The 23,222-nt window shown below is 39.5% G+C and overlaps 1 protein-coding gene across 16 annotated transcripts in view; it reads right to left on the reverse strand.

The window, feature by feature from the left end:
- Nucleotides 1–23,222, reverse strand: part of TACC1 (transforming acidic coiled-coil containing protein 1) — a 622,392-nt gene that overhangs the window by 207,480 nt on the left and 391,690 nt on the right. For all 16 annotated transcript variants that reach the window (XM_085633924.1, XM_085633923.1, XM_085633919.1 and 13 more), the window contains one exon: nucleotides 16,183–17,269. In XM_085633924.1, the coding sequence (XP_085490050.1) occupies nucleotides 16,183–17,183 (1,001 nt within the window). In that variant the 5' untranslated portion in view covers nucleotides 17,184–17,269. The remainder of the gene's footprint in view (nucleotides 1–16,182; nucleotides 17,270–23,222) is intronic.

The following is a 23,222-nucleotide window of genomic DNA, read 5'->3' on the forward strand; positions in this document are numbered from 1 at the left end:
CGCTGGTATCTCGGAGAGTGTCTGAAGTGCAACTTGGACCAATCTGTCATATCTAGCATGCTAGAATTAAATGAGGATGATTCCATACATTGGTATTTAGAGAACATTCTGTAATTGCAAATATGTGTCCCTATGTATTTCCTGAAACAACTGGTTAGCCTTTTGTCTCGTTTTGTTCTCTTTTAATGTATGCGTATAGTTTAGTACTGGGCACAGATGTGCTATAACGAATTTCTCTTCTGAAATAAACTTAAAAAAGAAAGGATAATAAATATTGAAAATGTAATTTCAATAATATTCATATTAATATTGCAAGGGTAGCATTAAGGGGACAGACACATTTAGGGTTATGGCTGTTTGATGGGTTATGGTAATGTTAAAATGAATGGTTTAGTGAAACGAATTTGTGTTTTTCCCAGTGGTGGCTGGTAATTTGTATAATGGCAGATTCTAACTACCCGCTACCAACTGCATAAACTGAGTCTGGTTTCCATGGGTCCTCCTCACGAGTAGATTTGGTTTTTATAACAAACTAGGCACATAATACACCATACAGCAGACGTTTCATTCAAATATTGTTTTTTTTTTTTAGAGAAGCCCTAGGTTCGCAAGATCACTCATGAGGTGATATGCACAGTTCAATAAAAAAAATTAAAAAAGCATCCTTCTTTACTATTATTTCCTTTAGATTTTCCAGATAGGCTTGTTCAAATAAGATTGTCTGTTATATTTTACAAACTCAGAATGTTTTTTTAAGGGAAGGGGAGCATGGTGGAAAAACACCAATAAATACACAAATCTGAATATCAGGTTGCAGATAGCAGTGCTAGACACGTTTACAGGTACATAGAGCAGTGATGTCGCTCAAATTATACACACTCTGCGGGACTGGGGAGAAGACAGGGTACACTCGCAGGTAATGTTTCCATGCACTTAAATATCTCAATTAAATATATATTTCGAAATGAGATGTGTTTAGAAACATCTGCTTGTCAGTGTATTAAAATACATATTTAGTTAGTAAGAACGCATTTTGGGAAATGACCTCAATAGTGCCAGCTTCTCAGTTATAGTAAATATATTTTTGGTACAAAAACTTTAGCTTGCCTCTTTCTTTCAGTACTCATAAGAACCAGTGCCACATATAAATAGATTCTGTTATGCAAACCCAATCTCATGACTGGGGTAGAGAGTATATGCTATTAAATGTTGAGCAATGGTGAGCATTGTAGGAAAGGTAGTCCTCATCATGGCATGAATTTCATTCGATTGCATGATTTGAGTTCTTACAAAGTGTAATGGCTGCCACAGTGGAGCCGTGGCACTAAGAGGACATTGAAATGAATTTTACACTAAGTCTCAAACAACGGCCCACAATATGGAAAGCATTGCCACTATTATGCTGAGGTCAGCATAACGTCAGAGGTGAACATGCCCTTCCTTCGATGCTGAAAATATATAAAGAATTATCATCACTAAGTTATGACATGATCACGTCATGTATGTCGAGAATTAGCAACATTATGCCAGAACCAACACCATAACAAGGACGAGCATCATAACGTCACCGGTGCCTTCAACGTGGTAAATATTTACCACCATTATGCCAGGGCGATCATAATAACAAGAGAAGCCATCTTCATGCAATAAATGTGCACAATGTGGCAAGAGTTATCCACAAAATAATACCAGCAGTTGCCACCTCGCAACATTATCCCATCCCACTTACACATACATTACAGAACTCAATATATTTTATTTTTTCTTTTGTTTTCTTTTTTACTTACCCAGTAGCTCGCCTACCTTATGCTCTGGCCCCACTCACACCCCTATACTTGTCCCCTGGATCCCACTCCTCTCTATGGCAGGCCCGGTGCCCCACTAAATTTGAAATGGTCAGGTATTGGCTTTGGATGCAGGAGAGCTGAAAACCACGATCTCAATCCCCTACTTTTTAACAGAGTTATAGAGCAACTTCACTAACAAACAACACAAACTGTGCATGTGTGAAAGGCTTAGCATGGACTGCTTGTTCTTCATACATGCAGTTTGTTTTTTTCTACCGATCCCTCTGAGAGACAACAGCTTTGCACCCCTTTGGGAGTTGTTGCACATCTACAGCGTCAAATTCTTGGAGCATCACAAACAAAAAATTATTAGGGTATCAAACCTAATGTGTACTTGGGCAAACTGGCCCAAGTTTTCTCCTTTATTCAGATGAAAGCTATTAACACACAGTGACAATATAAACCATTACAAAACTAGACATTTAGAAAATCTCTAACCACATTCAAACCCAACCAAACAACCATAGACAAATTATTGATTTAACACTGCTCAAAGGGGGTCCTTAGATCATGAAAGCGCTAATAGTAGCAGGCAACAGGCAAATGTCCTTCTTGTGACTTAAATAGTATTGTTGTATCGACATAGCGACGACCCCCTGATGATTTTTAAGAAATTGAGCTGCCTTTTTAAATACAATATTTTATACGTTTTAAATGTGATTAATGTTGGCCCCATGTTGTAGACCAAGCGTCCCCTGCTGTGTTTTTTACTACTTAATATCTTCCATGTGTAACGCAACCAGTTTTAATGTATACACTTTTCTAGACGTGATTAATTTAGGCCCCATGTTGTACATCAGATGTTATCTGCTTGAATTTTTATACGTAATGTAATTAGTCTCGATGTATGTACACTTTTATGGTTGTCTTACACATACCGAATAAAGTTTTTTTTAACTGAACTGACTTCAATATTATTTTGTTAGTATTTTAGATGTTGTACGGTCTTTTTCGTACAAATGATCTTTTCTTAGGTTTTTTAAAAATGTATATAGTAAATTGCGCTGCTCACCTCACTACTTTAGGATACTTTGAGAGGAGTTCATTAGACATATCCACATCACAATCTTTTTCAGAACATATATACAAGGTAAGACAGTCAGACAGGCCTTGAAGTAAATTTATATATTAGACAAAAAAGGCTGCTGCTCCTGAAAAGAAATAAATGTGTCAATTGTTTTTTTAATTAAAAAATATGCATGATGTGTGCATCACAGTAGACCTAGTAGCAGTATGAACCCAAGAAGACTAACTATTAACTCGTTCAATACAGACCTAAAACAGCGAAAAGGATAAACAGGACCCTTTTAAGATAAATGGTCACAGACAATCCCTCAAGAAAAAAATTAAGTTAAATGATATAGTGTAGATTTCAATGTTGTGCTGTCCGACAGAATAGCAAATGCTAGCTACCAAAGCAGGCTTCTCAAGCTGATTCACCAAATGAATAACCAAACTTTCATCTCACATTCTTAAAGAGCGTAACTATATTATGACATTTCTCCTCTCACCCTACTATATGCTTTACCTAGCCTTTATCTCTTGAAATCCAAACAAAGAGGGTAACTATATGCAAAAACTATGATAGCTAGCTAGATTTCTCTGGGTAAGGCAGCACAGCTAAGAGCCACCTGACTGAAATACTATTACGAAATGTTCTTGCCTTTCATTCTGTGTCGATCAACAGTTGCGGGTCTGTTCTAATGACTAACTTTAAACCATAATTAAAGAGATACCAAGGTGTCGAGGTTAGATCATTTTCAACTACTACCACCAAAATGTCACACTGGTGTGCACACTTAAAATTTAAAAAAAAACAACAATTGTATATCTGCAAGTTAAAGTAAGGCTTTTTTGGAAGGCATTTCCAACATCAGTGGTAAGATCTCTATAAGCTGTACTAAACAAGAACCAAAAGGGAAAGACAGTGCTGCTGCTCTCAAATAGTGAGCAGGCTTCCTTATTTAAGAATGTACATGGTCGGACTCCTCATCATCAACGTCAGCACCTCCGTTCTCCTCAGAGACATTAACTTTCACATTGAAGACCGAACTGATCCACACTCTATGGCCCTTCTAGAAAACATTGGAATCTTGGGCCTCATCCAGCACATTAAAGAATTCATAACACAGAGCCAGAGACATATTGGACCAGATAGTCTCCTCAGTCGGCGACATCACAGTCAGCAACTCTGAACTGGACAGACTACACCCTTGTCAGTTTTAGCATTCCCATCCTGCACCACCACAGACCTACTAACTCTGAACCACCTGCAGCAGTTGGAAAAGCATCACAGAAGAGGACTGTGCTTCCTCCTTCTCCACACACCGGCCATGAGCACACCAGCAACTTGTTGAAAGCCATCTAGAACTTCACCAGCTGGATCACCACGTGTGCCAACACTGTGGCTCATCTTAAGGGCAACCCAACAGCAAGAGTTTAACCATACACCGGCTGGCACACAAAGGAGCTCAGGCTGATGAAACATCACTGAAAGCAAAGGGAGCATAAATAGAGAAAAAGTAAAGGCACCACGGATAAAGGCATCTTCTAATCTGCCCCACAACGCTACCACCAACAGTTGCAGAACACCAAGCGCGCAGTTCTTGCAAACCGCATTGAAGCCAGCACAAAGAGGAGCAACAACATTTTCACTATCCTCAAGATTTCACTGCATCTTCTACTGCCTCCAGCAGCATCACCTCCTTACAAGACTTCTGCAACATGTTCTCCAATTTTTTCTGTCACAAAATCACCTCCATATTGGGAAACTTCAACCCCCCAACTGGCCCCACTGTCGCAATTCAACTTCCCATCACGGCCAAATAACAAACTGTGACCTCGTGGCCACACCTTGACCAATCGATCTTACTGATCAGTGAAGCACTAGCATCCATCCTTAATGCATCGATCAACTCCGCTACATTCCCAGACATCTTGATAGATGCCACTGTCACGCCCCTGCTCAAGAAACCACCTGCTGACTCAGCCAAAACTACAGACCCATCTGATGCCTCACTGACCACCTCCGCAATCCCCGGCTCCTTAACGTCATGCAGCCCGAATGCAGGCCCAACCACAGTTACAGAAACAGCAATCATCACCACCACATATGACATTTGCATGATCCCCGACATAGGAGACATGACAGCCCTCTTTCTGCTGGACCTCTCTGCAGCATTTGGTATGGTCCCAAACCAGAACCCCATAAGGTGTTTGTACAAGATTGGCATCCAAGGATCAGCTCTCTGCTGGATCTGCTACATAAGAGAGAGAACACAAGCTGTCAGCCTGGCACCTTACTCCACCAAATGTCACAAACTCATCTCTGGAGTGCCTCAAGACGTGTGGCTCATCCCAACCCTCTTCAATGCACGTATGAGCCCTCTGCATACACAACCTCAACTTACGCTCCTACACGGATGACATGCAACTCATACTCTTCCTCTCAGAGAAGACCCTCAACACAAGAAACAAGTTCACCACCTGCATGACCAAAGTCTCTAAATGGATGGAAGCCAACTGCCTCAAGCTCAACGCCAACAAGACAGCAGTAGTGATCTTTGGCAAGAACATCTTGCTATGGGACTCCAACTGGTCACTGGCCGAACTCTGACCCACACCCAGCACCCACGCCAGGAACCTGGGAGTCATCACTGACAGCTAACTGGGCATGACCGCACAAGCCACCATTGTCACTACATCCAGCTTTCACACCCTGAAGATGCTGAAGAAGCTCTTCAAATGACTCCCAAACACCGCCACAAAAACTGTCACTCATGCCCTAGTCACCAGCAAGTTAGACTATGGGAACAGCCTCTAATCCGGGACCATCATGCAACTCATCAGAAGACGACAAACCATACAGAACTCTGCAGCGAAACTCATCTTCAACCTCACACACAGTACTCACATCAATCCACACTTCAGGGAGCTCCACTGGCTACTGATACACAAACACACCCATTTCAAACTCCTCACACACACATTCAAGGCACTGCACAACTTTGGCCCTGCACATTTGCAGCAGAGGACAGGAGCAGTGGCTGGCTGGATGCTCCAAATTGTGCATGTCACTTAGGCTGGCTTTCTTGCACCAGCCAAAGTGACATGCACACTTTGAAGCTCTCCAGCTAGCTAGCTTAGATGGCTGGGTGGAGACCAAGCACAGGCCTACGTGGCCTGAAGGAGCATCCAGCCAGCCTGCCATCCAATCCTGGCACTGTTCTCACAGCAAGAGAGCAGCACCAGGATCTGTTTATGGAGTTGGCTGGGCCCATGCTGGAGTGGAGAATAAGATCGGGAAGAGCGAGTATGTGCAAGGCAGGTAAGTGATTTTTTTTTCTTTTCCTCCTGCCCTCTCTTCTATCCCTCCCCATCTCCACTGGGGGTTTGACCCCTCACCACTCCCCATAGCTGGCAGCCGCCACCGCTTGACACCAAACAAAATTGCCAAACCAGTAAACCCTAAAAGCATCTGTTCCAAAAGACGGAATTCTACTTTTCTGATTGTATTTAACCTTGTACTTTTTTTTTAGGTCTCGCCTGAGCCAGCGCATGCGCTGCCCTGCGAGACATTTAGTAAGTGGGTTTTCAAAGTGCTACCACACGCTTTTTCTGGCCTCAAGCTTGCGGTTACGCACGCAGCCGCCATCTGGCTTTCCTCCGTCATGGGTCATTAACTGCATCGCTCACGGGCACCCTTACAGCCCACGATCACTTTCACTTTCGCGGCCGTGTCACTTTCACGGCTGCACTGCCAATGCTTATTCCCTTTGACATGCCTACCCGCTGGTACACTGTGGCCAACCTGGTCAACAAAGCAGTATTTTACAGGACCTGTATAACAGCGAGTCCATATTCCTCACCCAGATATCCCCACTAATAAATGGCCTGGGAACAACCGTGTTTACCCATCCAGACTACTGCAGTGCAACTCTGACCCGAAGCTGTAAGTGAACCCTTGGTAGTATGCCTTGCAAACTAGCATTAACGCTGTTCTCACTAGACATTACACTACATAGCCACAGCGTGGGCATGAACACGGTGTACAGCGACTACACCTCCTTCGAGAGGAGGCTGCATCTCATCCGAGTTGAGTGGGGGGGCGGCAAACTCCTCTCTGTTGGCTAACCCATGAGTGACCCCTTCCTGATGACCTAGTGCGTTCTGTTGAATAAAAGGTGCGACACTTTTATTCTTCCCTCTCATGTGGCCTGAAAACTATGCAGATATTTATGATATAAAACTTACCCAGTGTGAAAGTGACTTAAAAGACAAGGGGGCAGATTGACAAGCCCCTTGCGCCACTTTTGCGTCACTTTTCCCATGTTAAAAGTGACGCAAAAGTGGCTCAAGGGCATAGTAAATCTGCCCCGAGGTCTTCAGAAATCTAACGCAACTTTTTATTCTAGCACAGAAGAGGGTAACAATTGGATAAATAAGGCTTTTGCCACTAACACATTTTTTATTTATTAAAATGTTTCAATATGCTACACAGCAGCCACACTTTTTTACTGCATATCTTTAACACATTGGCATAGCCAAGAGCTCTAGCTAAACACTTAAAAGGTCACAAAGGCGAGACCTATTGGCTATGCCAATGCTTGTTAATAATTGACCTATGAACCACTGACATCTTAGCAGTTTTACAGTTGTCATCGAGCTGAAGGGTCTAGGGCTTTCCATCAAAAGTTCTAAACTCAACGGCTTGGCACAGGTAATTCAAGAGAATCACATGAACTGCTCACTTCCTACTTTACTTTTGCAACTTAACTCAATTTAGAAATCGCACCGTTAGTACTTGTGTGGGAGTGCTTTTAGAACATTAGCATTACTAAAAAAAGTATACCTATATCAACAGGGTATGGAAGAGGATGAAAAAGAATTAGGGATGATGGTAAATCCATTTCCCCCCCATCTTTTTCATATTTCTTATTGTTACATTGAATTTTTTGCTAAAGTTCCAACGCTTTATCTACAGAAGAAGAGACACACTGGTGTTTCTCTCCAAGGTTTCTACCGGAGATGCCAATGCAGCATTTTGTCTAAGGTGGTACCGAAACCAATAGGGTGTAGTTTTTATGCATGCTTGTCAGATGCATGAAAGTGATCCGTTTATTGAAAGAAGTTGCTTAGAGCCTGATGTTTGAAAGGCAAGTCACAAACAGTCACTGTAAAATGGACACAGACTTTTTGCAACCTGCCTATCACTTTCCAATGTGACCTATGCCTTAATAGGTTATGTCACAAAATGTCCAGTTGCATTGGGTCAAAGACCATAGTGCCTACAGAAAATTGATTAGGCAAGTCACTATTTGTGGCCCTCTGTGACTGGCTACAAACACAGGGATGGTGGCCTAGAATGAACTGCAGACCACAGTCCTTCATTTGTATTCCCAAATAAGAAACATTTTTGTTTTTTAAGGTCTGTTAAAAAAAACAAAAAAACTTCTCATTTGGAAAGACAGGGATGCTGCCCAACAATTCCAAAAGTGAAACTTGTCTAACTGGAACAACTTCCTCTTTGTGAATGGGTTACCACAACCTTTGAAGTATATATCACTGTAGACTGGTTTGCAACCACTACCATTAATACATCTGACAGTAATCTGCAACAAGAAAGTAAAGTTCCATTCACATCCACTCCTAATTGCAATTCATTAGCGAAGTATTCCCGCAAATTAAAAGAGGACACAGGATACAGCTTCTTGTCAGGTTTATTCCTTAGAGGATCCCATCCATCAACAGCAGGCAATGTCACTAACTGCCTCAACTTTCCTTTGAATCCTAACATAGAATCTAGTGACATATCTACAATTCCTATATGACATAACCATATGACAAATACAATTCCATTAATGACCTTACAATTCTAATAATGACATAGTGAATAAGTGATCAGAAAGGCAGAACTCCACACATCCTCCTTCCTTATCCAAAACAAAAAGAAAGAAATATATATTTAAACATAATCCGAAAGATATGCTGGTCGTTTGCACTGCCTAGATGAGCTTCGACCTTTACATCCTACATTTACCTGAGGATGAACCTCAGCTCTGTCTAAGCTACTTGAATTTACATTAGAGTCATTCCATAAACAACCTTTGACTACCACAACCCTATTTAAGTTCCAAATACAATGGTCTTGTGTCTTTATAGCATTCTTAAAACACATTACTTCAATGGGCTTCATAAATTTGGATACAGTTTCTCCTCCTATACCCGGGCGTTTAATCATTACAAGATCACCCACCTCAACTTTGGTCTTTCTTACCACCTTTTTGGAATCAAAATATTGCTTATTTTGTTACGCCTTTTCTTCTTCTCTCTCTTGAATGTCCAAATTATCACATTTTCTTTCTTTACCTCTACTTAATTCAAATTTGTTAACCCATGCGGGTTCTACACATGTATTAGGAACTCTACCTCTGAACAATAGAAAAGGTATTTTCCCGGTGGTAGCATGAGGAGATAATCTATATTCCTCAACTTTTTTGAGAACTTCACATTTCCAATTCAAGGATGATGACTATGCTACTACGATAGTTTCTTTAATTACTTTGTTGAACCTCTCAACTATTCCATTGGCCTCGGGATGATAGAGAGAACAAGTTTTGTGAACAATAACCCTAGAAGATAGAAAATCCTCCATTTCTTTAGAGATTAACTAAACTCCATTATCGGTTAAAATGGATTCAGAAATCCCTTCTCTGGCAAACAAACTCTTTAAACATTGAATCACGTGAGCAGAATCAATGACCGATAAATAAAAAACCTCAGGCCACCGTGAATACATGTCAATAATAACTAACACAAATGTTTGTGAACTAGTATCGTGTATTGGACCAAGAATGTCTAATGCAATATCTTGCCAAGGATTAGAGGCACGTCTTCTTATCACCATAGGTTGAACACGGTTATTCTTGGACTTGTCACTCAGTGTGCACGGAATGCAATCACGAATTATGCGTTCAACCGCTTTATCCATTCCAGGCCACCAAGATGACATTCTTAGCCTCTCTTTACACTTAGTGAGACCAGCATGAGATGAATGAACTAGATCAATAAGCTCTTTCCTGAGACTGCTTGGAGGAACTAATCTCGTACCACGAAACAATAATCCGTTCTCCACAGACAACTCATTGTGCATAATCCAATATTGTTTAGTGGTATCAGAACCCTCCTTATTACTAATCTAACCTTTGGTAATGAGAGACATTACCTCTTTAAAATTAAATCTTGTGACATTTCCATGCTCCACCTCTTTTCAGAAATTATTTCTTGATCTACAACACAGACCCACTCATCATTATCCTCCAACTCTTCTTCTACCGATATCGCTATGGGTGTGAGGCAAGACAACACATCAGCAATATTATTATCTACACCAGGTATGTACTTAAGAGCAAAATTGTACTCTTGAAGACTTATAACCCATTTGGTTATTCTACTAGAAATTGAATCAAGGCCCTTGTTACTAAATATGTCAACTAAGGGCTTATGAGCAGTGCGCACCTCAAAATCAATACCCCAGAGAATTTATTTTTTGTTTTTTTATGGCCCAAAAGACCGCCAGTGATTCTCATACTACTACTGAATACCTAGTTTCAGGATCTTTAAGACTGCGACTTATAAACATTATTGTTTGCACACCATTGGAGTCTTGTTGTTGAAGAACTGCCCCCAGACCCTTTTCACTAGCATCAGTGACAAGTATAGGCTTAATCATGGGATTAAAACTTCTGAGTGAAGGTGCAGCTTTGAGTTTCTCTTTGATACTATTAAACTCTTTCTCACAAAGATCAGTCCATTCAAAATCAACCCCTTTTCTTAATAGATACCTCATATTGGCAGCAGTCAGCAAAGTTTTTTTTTTTTACGAATTTCGCATAATACTCAACTACCCCTAAAAATGTCATAAGTTTGCTTTTGTTAGTAGGGGGAACTGATATCTTGAATGGTATTGATTAAGTCAGCTTTAGGTTTGACCCCTTCTCCAGTAATGTTGTGCCCCAAATAGTTTATGGAATTTGTCCTAAACTTACATTTTTCTGCTTTGATATTAAGATTGTGATCATTCAACTTTCCCAAAACTGACTTTAAGCGAGCATCATGCTGATCTATATCATCACCAAAGACCACAATATCTTGATGAACGCATATACTAGTGAGACAATGAAGCACATTTTCCATCACTCTCTGGAAAACTGATGAGGCTGACACTAAGCCAAAAGACATGCGTATGAATCTGTAAGTGCCAAAGGGAGTTATAAAGGATGTAAAATCTCTGCACGACTCTTCCAATTCGATCTGATAAGTCGAACTAAGGTCAATTGTGCTGAAAATATTTGCTCCACCCAATAAAACTAACAACTCATTTATGTTTGGTAACAGGTATCTATTAACAGGTATCTATCAACCACTACACTTTTGTTCAACTGTCTCAAATCAATGCTGAGCCTCAAATCCCCATTGGGTTTGCGTGCTGCCACAACTGGGGCCAACCATTCCGTACCTTCTACCTTCTCAATAATGCCCCAATCTTCTAGCTTAGTGATCTCTTTTTGCATATCCTCTCTGACAGAAAGAGGAACATGTCTTACTTTACAACACAACGGCATTGCATCCTTTTTAAATATTATCTTATGTTGATAATCTTTAAGACAACCTAAATTCTTTCTGAAAACACTGGGAAACTCTTTCTTAAGGTTGAAAACTAAGTCATCATCCCCCTTTTCAAGGACAGAATTCACAACATTTTTAAGCTGAATCGGAGGATCAGCATTAGGATCAAGGAATACTTCAAGATCAGCTTGATGCATCCAACTAATGATGCTATCCCCTTTTCTGGAAACATACATTTTTCCAGGGACCAACCTGCCTTTGTATTCAATAAGGCCTATAAAGTATCCATGCAATTTGATAGGCTCCCCACCATAAGCCAAAGGAGTTATATCTGGTTTCAAAAGTTTACTTTGTCTTTCAAGTTATTCATATAAAAACCACTAGAGACAATAGTAATTTTTGCGCCAGAATCAAACAAAACTCTAGTGTTTGCTCCTTCCACCATAATAACATCAAAAGGACAAGATTTCTTCTTTTCCCCACGTTCCACTTGAACCACAATTTGGCAAGATTCAAAATCATCAGTGCTTGACTCATCATCGTCTCCCTCATAAACCTCCACCTCTTTCACCTTGGGTGTAGGCTTACTGTTGCACATTAAAGCAAAATGACCCTTCTTTTTGCATTTGGGACAAGTTTGTCCCAACGCAGGACATGTCTTATCATTAGCAAAATGAACTGCTTTACCGCACCTGTAACATTTACAATCAACCCACTTATCATTATGTTTTACTTTGTTGGCTACAAAACTTTTAGAATTTTTGTCTTTGCTCGTAACATATTTTTTTGTTTTACTCTTAATTTCTTGAACCTTCCATTCTTTTTCAGAATCTTTCTTCAAAACAGCTACACATTTTAGGGAGTGTTCAATCCTTTTGGCTACATTGAGAACCTCATCTAATATAGGTTCATCCCATAACCATAGTTTTTCTCGGACCTTTTCCATATTGCACCCAAACATAAATTGGTCTCGAATGCGTTCATCAGTCAGATTATCAAATTTACACGAAGAAGCAAGTTTCCTTAGATAAGTAACATACCCTTCTACTGTTTCATCATCTGCTTGCATCCTTTTAGCGAAGGTATATCTTTCTAAGATGGTGCTCACCTTTGGTAAATAATGTTTATCAAGTTTTTTTATGCATATCTCAATCATTGAGGCCTCTTGATCCTCAGAAGATAAGTCAGGTAAATGATCAAATACGTCTTGGCCCTCTGACCCTAAGCAATGCAGAAGTAAAGAAGATTTTCTTTCTGCGCTCAAAGAGGGGCCACATACCCTAGCGTACCTTTCAAAAACAACTTTCCATTTTTTCCATTTTATAGGTGGAGTTCCTGAAGAAGTAAGTAGGAAAGGAGCAGCAGTAACATTCTGCATATCGAAACGAAGAATAAATTACTATCTTCTATAAATATGCACATGTAATAACGTTGAAAGCTATTACCTGTATGTAAATAAAAAAGATCACAATGTTAAATTACACAGAGCAATGGTTAGTAGTTGTATTCCAAAATTAATGCTGAAAATGAGGAAGAACCATATGTACAATGTGTAACAGAAAGGAGATAAGCTGTGCACATCAGCACAACATGCAAAATGATGAAATATGCTGTGCAACTTTGCTGTGCATGCCAGCGCGATGTGTAACACAATGGAGATAAGCTGTGCACATTAGCGCGACATGCAAAATTATGAAATATGCTGTGCACAGAAAGAAATGAACTGTTATGGCTGTGCGCATTAGCACACTAATAAACGTGCACATTTTGCTTCCAACAAGGTTACTGGAGTTGCTAGGAGACAACACGGTAAAACAAAATGGCTGCCACGTAGTTGGACGTTACAGAAAAATGTATGACGCAGATGAATACAGTCACTCACAATCAGATTTCAGTGACGAAGTTAGACGGAGATAAGCATGCGATTCCAGTTCCAGTGACAATGTAAACAACAATTGCCAGGTAAAATCGTTGATATAACAATTCAAATGTCGCCTTGGTTAGTTTCCTCAGACCACGAAAGAAACACTGCTCCGGCGAATATATAGAATAACTGTTAGAGGTTAAAATTTAAACATTTTCGTCTGCTTTCACACAGTCGCTCCAACTACAGTCACTTGAATGACAATGTTGCTCGGGTGATTTAGAAAATCGGGCGTTTTAGTTCTCTCGTGCTCTCCTTCGCTTTTATCACCACTAAAATTCTTAGCAACAACTCTAAAGTCTTAAACTTTACTTTGGTACAACCTTTCCTTTCCTTTCCAATACATTAAACGCTTCACCAAGATGAGCCCGCATCGATTATCTCCCAACCTCGTAAAATAAATTAAGGAGGTGAGCATGCGGCGAAGCTCTCAATGATAAACAGGAAAAGTTAAGGCTTTGATTAAAGTTTCATTTCCATCAAAGTTAGGAGAAAAGAAGTTCTTAAAGTAGATACGCTTCTGGAGAAAGTATTCTTGGATAATTTAAACTCTGAGAATGAGTATCCTTTTTGAATTAGAATTTCTCTCACCAAGCCTTTGTGTTGGGATCCTCATTAGTTCATCCTGCCTACTACGCCAGTGAAGTATTCCCGCAAAATAAAAGAGGACACAGGATACAGCTTCTTGTCAGGTTTAATTCTTAGAGGGTCCCATCCATCAACAGCAGGCAATGTCACTAACTGCCACAGCTTTCCTTTGAATCCTAACATAGAATCTAGTGACATATCTACAATTCCTATATGTCATAACCATATGACAGAAAAACTATTCCATTAATGGCACCTTACAATTCTAATAATGACATAGTGAACAAGTGATAAGAAAGGCAGAACTCCACAATTAAGAGTTGCAAAACCCTTTTGTGATTCGGAAAGGCTTTTCTGAGTCGGAAGGGTTTTGGTAAAAATGATGTCATTTTGTGGTCACAAATCCTGCGATTTTAGCGAATCTGACAGTTTGGGACTGTAAAATCATTTGACACATCTGGCCCTTGGGGAAATCACGTCGTGACTGCCCGCTGGAAAGCTCAACAAAAAACACAATTACCTTCGAGGCTACCAGAACTTTCCAAAGCTGTTCACACAGACACTGTGGGCTGGTAAAGCCTATTGATAGTCAAACACATTCCTTGTCATTGGAAATCTCAAGAAGCGGCCAGGCTTTTAAGACTAGATAACTGACCTGATGCATCCAGAGAAAGTGTCACACAGGCCACAATAAACCAACATTTTTGGCTTGTAGCATATATTTGGGCCCAAATAACTCTGAAGATGAAGTCTAAACTCCAGAACTAACGAAATACAAATATTTTGGACCACACCAAACCCCATCTGCTGCTTGGAACAGTTTTCTACCCCATTCCTCACTAGCATCTAAAATGTATACAAGTATAGAATAAGACACATAGCATCTATTTTGAGTTGCTTACATTAATTGTGAAATGACTGATTTCAAGATGACCAGTACTTAATTTGAGCCTGTGGTTTCCGGCACTTATTTGTCAATGGCACACATGACAGTCTTCCACCTGGTGGTGCTGCCTCCCTAATTTAGAGATAAGCACAATCACTGTTGTTTATTAATTCAATATACATTGAAAATGATTAATACCTGAGCTCTAGCCATTCTTATAGCTTTGGTGTCCTGGAACAGTCTGAATTGTCATGCTTGCAGGAGTGTGATGTTTGGTAGTTGTGTTGGTACTGTCATTGGCAGCCTGGTAGGGGCAGTGGGTGGTGCAAGCTACCTTGGCCTGCTGACGAGGGCCCTGTCACTTATTTCTTTACAAATTAAGCACTGGGGATCATCCCGAGTTGAAACTGAAATAACGTTTCACTTTATATGTAGTTTATGTGATCGTAGCTGTATAAGTCATACCTTGCTCTACATGTTATGGTAACATTTGCCTAATGCGTAGCTTTCAGGTAAAAGGATTTGCTTAAAAATGAATAATGTTGCTATTTACAGGCATCATACATCACTTTTCATATCCTCACTTTCCTTCCTAAAGTCTCTCTTTCCTTTATCTGAAGTGCTGACTGTGAAGGATGGATTCTTTTCTTTTGCCAATATTTTCATAAGTCTAGCATATCATCTTTTGTCTCCAGTATTTACTTCCCAGCACAAAAAGACTTCCTCTTGCCAAATGACTCATCCCACTCTTCAACTTTCAGGAAGTCACTAATAAATTCACCTAATCCTCCTACTAGCCTAATCTACCACGCAAAACAGGAAGGAATGCCTCAAACGTTTTCATAAAAGCACACATCTAACCAATAACCAACAATATACAGTAATAACTATAACCACTAAATAAACCACTACCTTTGTGTTACGGAGTAGCGTGCTAGCCACCATAATGCACTTCAATGCCTTGACAAGGGTAGTAGTAAGCAATATATAAATCCAGATACAATCCAATCAAATACTACAATGTATTACGCGTATCATTGATCTTCCGTTTCTTCACAAGTGGATCCTTGACCGCAAACTTGGCAGGTTCATGACATTAACAGCTGTATAACATCACTCTGAATCAATCTGTACATTTAGTGTCTGGTTGAAGAAGTCCCCAAAATTTCTCCAAAACCCAAGGCCTCTTAAGTGCAAAAACACCCAAAACTTACAAAACAATTGTAAAAAAAGAAAATAGTATACATACAAAGAACACTTTTATGATTTAAAAGAGGAAAGTAGGTACCCACAACCATTAATTTACTTACGTTATAAGTCTGGATTTTCCCTTCTTGCCTTCATCCGCAGGCAACGGCTCCATTTCAGATGCCAAAATTCCACCTGGGCGATTGCTTGGTTGACTGGAATCATTGTTTGCATTCGGTAAGCTCTTGGAGGGTTTGAAGGGATCAACGGAATCATCAAACTGATCAGGATCAAAATTATAGGAACCTTTTGGGAGAGGAGGGGATTTTGGAACATTGGCACTTCCACCAAAAGGGTTGAAATTTGGATCGTCCCATTGACTGGGGTCAAAGTTGTAGGAAGCTTTAGGGAGAGGCACATCGTTCAAGTCTGTGGATGAAGATGGAGCTTTAGCAGCATTTTCCACACCAACAGATTTACTGACTGAGTCCTTCGGTCGTCTGGTCGCTAATTTACTAACTGGCTTTTTGCCCAGTTTCTTTGTGATGGGTTTCTTCACCTCTACATTTTCTGTACCTTCTGTAAAATCAAATTCCAGTTTTACTGCTGGTCCTTTGGAGAGCTCAGACACCTCAGCTTCTGAAATGTTTCTTTCAGTGTCTGGAAAAGCAGGGATATTACTGGATGCAGAAGGAGAATTTTGTACCTTGTGGCCCCCAGACATGAATGGGTTAATATCATCTTTAAACTCATCAGGATTAAAGTTATAGGAGCCATTAGGAATAGGTACAACTGGACCATTACTTTCCACCTCCACTTTATTAAGCCCAGCTGGCTTTACATTTTTGGGAACAGGCTCCAAAGGAAAAGTGTCAACTTTTGTATTGGTGTCTGCTGCCTTCGCATGAAGATCTGCCTCTGAATCAGTCATATCTTCAGGTACGTTTAATGACAAACCTATGCTCTTGCTGGAAACCTGTGTATAATCTAGATCAATTGGCTCATCAAATGATACAGGGATGACCTTGGTCTCTGAAGACAAGTTTGTCAGTGTTAATGTTTGTCCACAGTCCTCTTCACTGTTTTCTTTGCCGTTCAGTTGAGTAATTTCAAGAGGCTGCATTTTGTCTTCTTTTGAAGCAGGGGTCCTCTGTAGGAAATCCCTCTGAGTGACGCCATCTACGGGTTGATCAGCATCTTCATGCCACTCTAGAATAAGGGGTAATGAAATTGCATTAATACTTCAGCTCTATATGTTTTAATATTTTTAATACAATTATTACACATTGGGAATTAAAGTTATTTAGATAACAGGGGGTTCTGCTGTGTAAGGCTACCTAACATCAGAAACCAAAACTAGCAAACTCGGTGTTCAAGATTGACATGCAGAATAAACTCAGCCAAGAAGACCGAAACATGAAACAAGCATTGGGCAATGCCAATAGGCCTGGCTTGTGAATGTAAGAGCATTTTGTCTCATTAATGGGTATAGGCATGCAATAAGTCACCATAGGTGCAGTCTCTTATTCATCTTTGCACTCATGTATTCATTCAACCATTCACGGACTCATTTTTTAATTCTCCCTCTAACACGACCAAAAGGAAGCACACACAAACTCAACAACATGTGCAAGATAAATTAAAAGAATACAAGTAGAAGAAAGAAAACATGCTGTTGCCTAAGCATGACAGAACTATGCTTGCACTAGCAAAAAGTAACATAACACTAGGTGTCCGTATTTCAGTGGAATTGTACATAGTATATAATTGATTTAAAATTCCAGCATAAGTGTCACGTTTAGAACTAACAAATTGGCCATCTTACAATTGTAAAACAATGTTACACTATGGACAACAGCATTCCATAATGGTTGTCTGACTTTGAGGAAGTGGCCATGAAGGATATTGCACACTGCAGTTGAAATGAGCAGCAAGCAAGATGACAGTTAGTAATGCCCTGGGAGCTCTCATATACACTTAATTCAAATAAATGAGGTAAAGTAAAAAAATTAAAAGAGAACTATAAAATAAGGAAATTGAAAACGAAAGGACTGGTCAATCAGTCCTAATACTTAAACACACTCATTTTTAGATAGATTTACACATGTGTTCAGAAAACATCATTTACAGGACAGGAGAGTCAACGATGTGAACTCATAATTACCCCATTCAGTACACTGCCATAGTAGGAAGTACTATGGCTGCGATGTTATTATACGGTTCATGTATGATACAGGTACTTTTTTTATCATCAGGCAAACACAATGAAAGTGTATTTGGAGTAATAGTATTGGTATGTTATATATCAGGAGTCTGCAATATGGAAAAATTGATTTTGGTTCGTAGAGTGATGCATAGTTACTGTATCAATTCCAAATTTAGGAACAGTCTTTCTTTTATGTTTATGTTGCTCTGTATCTTAAAAAATGAAGTAATTTATAACGATGCATTGATCAGGATGAGCAATATATAATATTTATTTTTGACCGGTAATGATTTACAATTACTCTGAGATTACTTGAAAAATGATGTATGATTTACATTCTGTGGTCCATTAGGTTTGTTATGCACTGTTTAGGTGGTGTTCTAGAATGAACAAGTATTTTGTTATCTATGTTGTTTGTATATATACAAGTTTAGCCACACACAATGAAATGTGTAATCAAGAACCGAAAGGGTGGAAACGCATCATGTCCTCTGGCACGAATAAATACACACCAGAAAGCTGATAACTCCTCAAAATGTAAGTCCCAAGCGTCTGAGCAGGGAGTACTTTTGATCTCTGATGTATTGTTTGGAAAATATAAATACATCCAATATCAAAAGGGAGTACTTTTGATCTCAGGTGTATTGTTTGGAAAAATATAAATACATCCATGATGAAAAGGACTCCCATTTCACTGTAAGTGGCTAAACTTGTATATAAACAAACAACATATATAACAGACTACTCGACCATTCTGGAAAACCACCTAAACAGTGGATAATGAACCTGATCCTGGCACACAGCTAAGACTATCAGATCTTCTAAAGAGAATCGAGCAATAATTATTAAAGAACAAATCTTCTACCCCCAAGGTTTGTCAAAGGGGATATCCAACACCAAATCATTCCATACAAATGCAATCTGTGAGATTACATGTAAGAAGACATCTGACTGCAGACTTTAATGTGGTGCAACACAAACCATCCTTAAAGGGCTATTGGTTTTAACATATGTGTTACATATCAAATAAATGAGGCCTACTGCCTTTGTCATATTTTATCATAACTTTTTGTAATAAACAGAGTAGACTAATGAAATCTGAAACACCATTTGCTAGAGAACAATCAGACCTATAATTTTATCATTGGCTTATCACCATAACCACCTCAGGCCTACTGTATTGAGCTTCAGCCATCCCACAAGGCAACCATCAGGTATACATTCATGAAGTTACAAATGTATGCAAAATTACAGTCGGCAAAAAGGGAAAAAGAGGGTCTAACCAGGATTCTCACAGTGCAGATCTTCAGGTAACCAACACCAAAACCACTGCCTACCACAGTAATATGTGAGATCCATGTAACAAAATACATATCTGTAGGCTTTAATACAGAGTATTAACCATCCACCCTTAAATGCCTAGTGATTTTAACATATGCTTTTCACAGTTAATATGACCTACTGCATTTATCTTAGAATTTCATAACACAAGATAAGACCTATAAACTTCATCTTGGCTTCAAACCAGCTGTATTGGGCATGAACCATGAAGTATACCATAGTAAAATAACATACATACAAAATTACAGTTCTGAAAACAATATAAAATCATTCCTAACATAGGCTTATAAAAATTATCATAGTACAAATTTTCTATCCCCAAGGATTATTCGGGTGGGTCACTAACATCACAACCCTTGACTACTAGAATAATCTGGAGATTCCATGGAATAAAATACCTGCCCAATGACTTTAGCACATCTTAATAACAATCCACTCTTAAAAGCCCATTGCCTTTAACACACGATTTTCATAATAAGCAAGTCAGGCCTACTTGCTTTGTCATAACTTTTAATTCTAAACAGATCACACCTAAGGAATCCAATATAACATTTCTCAGTGAACCAGTGGGGCTTATAGCAGTTTCCATTTGCTTTGCACTATAGACAAAGACCTAGTGAAGTGCGGCTAAACTGGCAACTATCATAATATTACAAATATGCATAAAATAATAATTGGCAAAGCAATCTACAAATCCTCTCAATAGGGCCTAAAAAGAATCATTACAGAGAAATTATTCTACTCCCAGGGTTTGCCACAGTGAGTAACAAACAACAAGCAACTGCGTAATCTGTGAGATTACATGTAACAAAATATATGTAGACAGCCTGTAACATAGTATGGTAACAATTAGAGGGCTATAGACTTTAACAAATGATTTCACAACAATTAAGCCAGACCTTCTGCCTTTGTCAGAAGTTTTCATGATAAAAATACCAGACTTAAGGAATCTGACAAAATGTTCCGAGTGCACCAGTCAGGACTATAGCTGTTATTGTTGGCTGGTCACCATAACAAACTCAGGCTTACTGTTTTGCGCATATGCTTTCCAAAAGTCAACCATCAGGCACACAGTCAAAAAACTGTAAAGAAATACAAATTTGGTTAGGCAAAATAGCATCTCTACTAAGAGGGCCAAACAAGTATACTTCTATATCAACTTTGACACTGGGGTTTACCAGCAATGAAACCCTTGCATACAGTCATACAGAGTAATAACAATCCACCTTTAAATGGATTGATGCAAGCGTGTTTTGTACAATAAATATGCCGGGCTGGCTGTGTTTATAATAACATTTCTTTACAAACTGATCAGGCCTACATCCATGATCATTGATTTGCCCCCTTAACCGACTGGGCCCTTCTGTATGTAGAATAAGCTTTGCCACACGCCAAAAAGTGCAACACAAGTGCTTCTTTTCAGTGGAAGCACACAACTTCGACCCAATCAAATACTGTACTCAGGGTAATCAACAAGTGGGTGAAGGTTAATCCTCTCCCTCATTAATACTCTAAAATATTTTTGGGAGGGGGGTTGACCACATTAGGTCTGGCAATAGCTGCGCTGTGAATTAAGCCCTAGAAAGGGAGTTGAAAGGCACAAAAATTAAGACAGGGAGGTATGGACTTTAGGACACGGGGACACAGACTCAGAGAGGAGATACAAGGTGAAAGAGACAACCCTCAACATGGAGACGCTCCCCGGATACGGATACAAATTGCGCAATCAGCACCAAGAGGCCTTGGCACTGAGATTTCTTAACATAACAACATGTAGCATGTGCTGTTTGAAAGAAAACGTGCATGAGTACAATAGCCAAGGACTGAGCAAATTCATGTACAACAGAGTCCAGAAAGCATGTCGACCTTTTTTGGCAATTAATTTCACTGAGCTTGCCCTCGCTGTAATAAAACTTGACAGGAATCTGCACTGCTCACTGAACAAAGAGAAATGACAAATTTCGCAAAGCCCTTTCTTGAAAGAGCTCCCTTTTGTCGAACCTGTTATGGTTCTGCCCCTCACCAGGAGGGAAAGAGCTTGAATAGTAAGGGAGGAGTTACCAGCGAGAGAAGCAGTGCAACAATTCCCGGAAGTGAAAAAACCCTGGCTGCTCCCAGGGCAGAAAGCTTCTATGCAAGAAAACTGTAATGACATGGGTTAAAGCAGCCGCAGGAAAATAACTTGAATAAGATTAACTGAAGTAGAAAGAAAGTAACGCAAAATGAATACGTCTTTAATGTTTAATTTGTAAACATAAATGAATAAAAAGTAACTGTGGAAACCCCAAGTTTTTCTTACGACCACGCCATCTGTGCTGCTGAGTGCCAAGGTTCCCAAACAGCAAGGACACCAGTACAGATTGCATCTCATGCTTTTCTTCCACCAGCCTGACCTCCCTGAGTTTCCATGGCACTCTTGCAGGTTCCTTTTCATCTCTGTATTCCCCATTAGCTACAGCGTTTCTATCTTTCTCTCCTTTCTGCCTTTCCTGTTCATGCTCTGTGACAATGGCCGAAGATGAAAAAGAAGTCCCAGTCTCCAAAAAATGAGTTTGCTCTACTCTCCAGGTGAAGGCATCTCCTTAATTACCCACAATGGCCAATTACGCCCAGCTTTGGTACTATTTTAAGATTATAATAACCTCCAAAATTCATTTTGGTTAGGAATAAAATAACATTTTGGATACAACTAAATATATACTGTAACTATAAACTAAAAATAATCCTGGAAAATATTCAGGTCTAAAGTATGTCCATTAGCGTAGTTCTCAGTAGGCTCAGCTGTGCCGATGAAAGTAAATATCGTACATCTGTATCCAAGAGATGCCACAATCGTATCCGGTGTCATGGTAGACCATACAACTCAAAACCAGGATGAACATTCTCATCAGGACCGCTCCCCATGCAGGCTCTCCAGGCATGTCCGTGGCTCGGCAGTTCACATGCTTCTCCTGTTCCAAGCTCTCCGCAGCTCACTCACATAGTAAGTAGATCTTTGGCAGCCAAAGAGCTGGACATTAAAATGCAACTTTATTCCCATGGGGAACTTCCAAAGAGTTTTGTCAGGTGCATAAAACCGGACAGATTTTAAAAATTAAGCTGGACTGTAAGTGGTGTTGGGTCACTGGTGAGAAATATATGTCTTCATATTAATGACAGGGGTGTTTGCAAAACTATTTATCTGGCAAACCTTTTTTTACCATCACGTTGTTGCGAAGTTGGTCGCCTAGGGAAAATGTCCATCCATCACAGACCAATTTTTAAAAAAAATATTTCAGCATTTTTTTGCATACATATTATACCAGAGATTTTGGGGATGTTTTCGCGTATAATGCTTCCTTTTGTGGTATTTTGCACTCGTTCCCCTGATATATATATATATATATATTTTTTTTTTGTTTTTGTTTTTTTTTTGTTTTTAGAACCGTTTTCTAATTTTGTGCAATTTTTAAAAGATATAAACACAAGGTTGATGAAACCCAGCTTTACAAAATTCACACATGATTGATTAAACATACACTATGGAGAAACAAAGCAAAGAGTTAAAAACTAGGTACACTTTTTGCAAGTGGTTAACAAACAAATCAAAGTTACAAATTCTGGAAATCACATGCA

This window comes from Triturus cristatus, chromosome 11 (assembly GCF_964204655.1).
Source record: "Triturus cristatus chromosome 11, aTriCri1.1, whole genome shotgun sequence".
NCBI classification, from domain to species: Eukaryota; Metazoa; Chordata; class Amphibia; order Caudata; family Salamandridae; genus Triturus; species Triturus cristatus.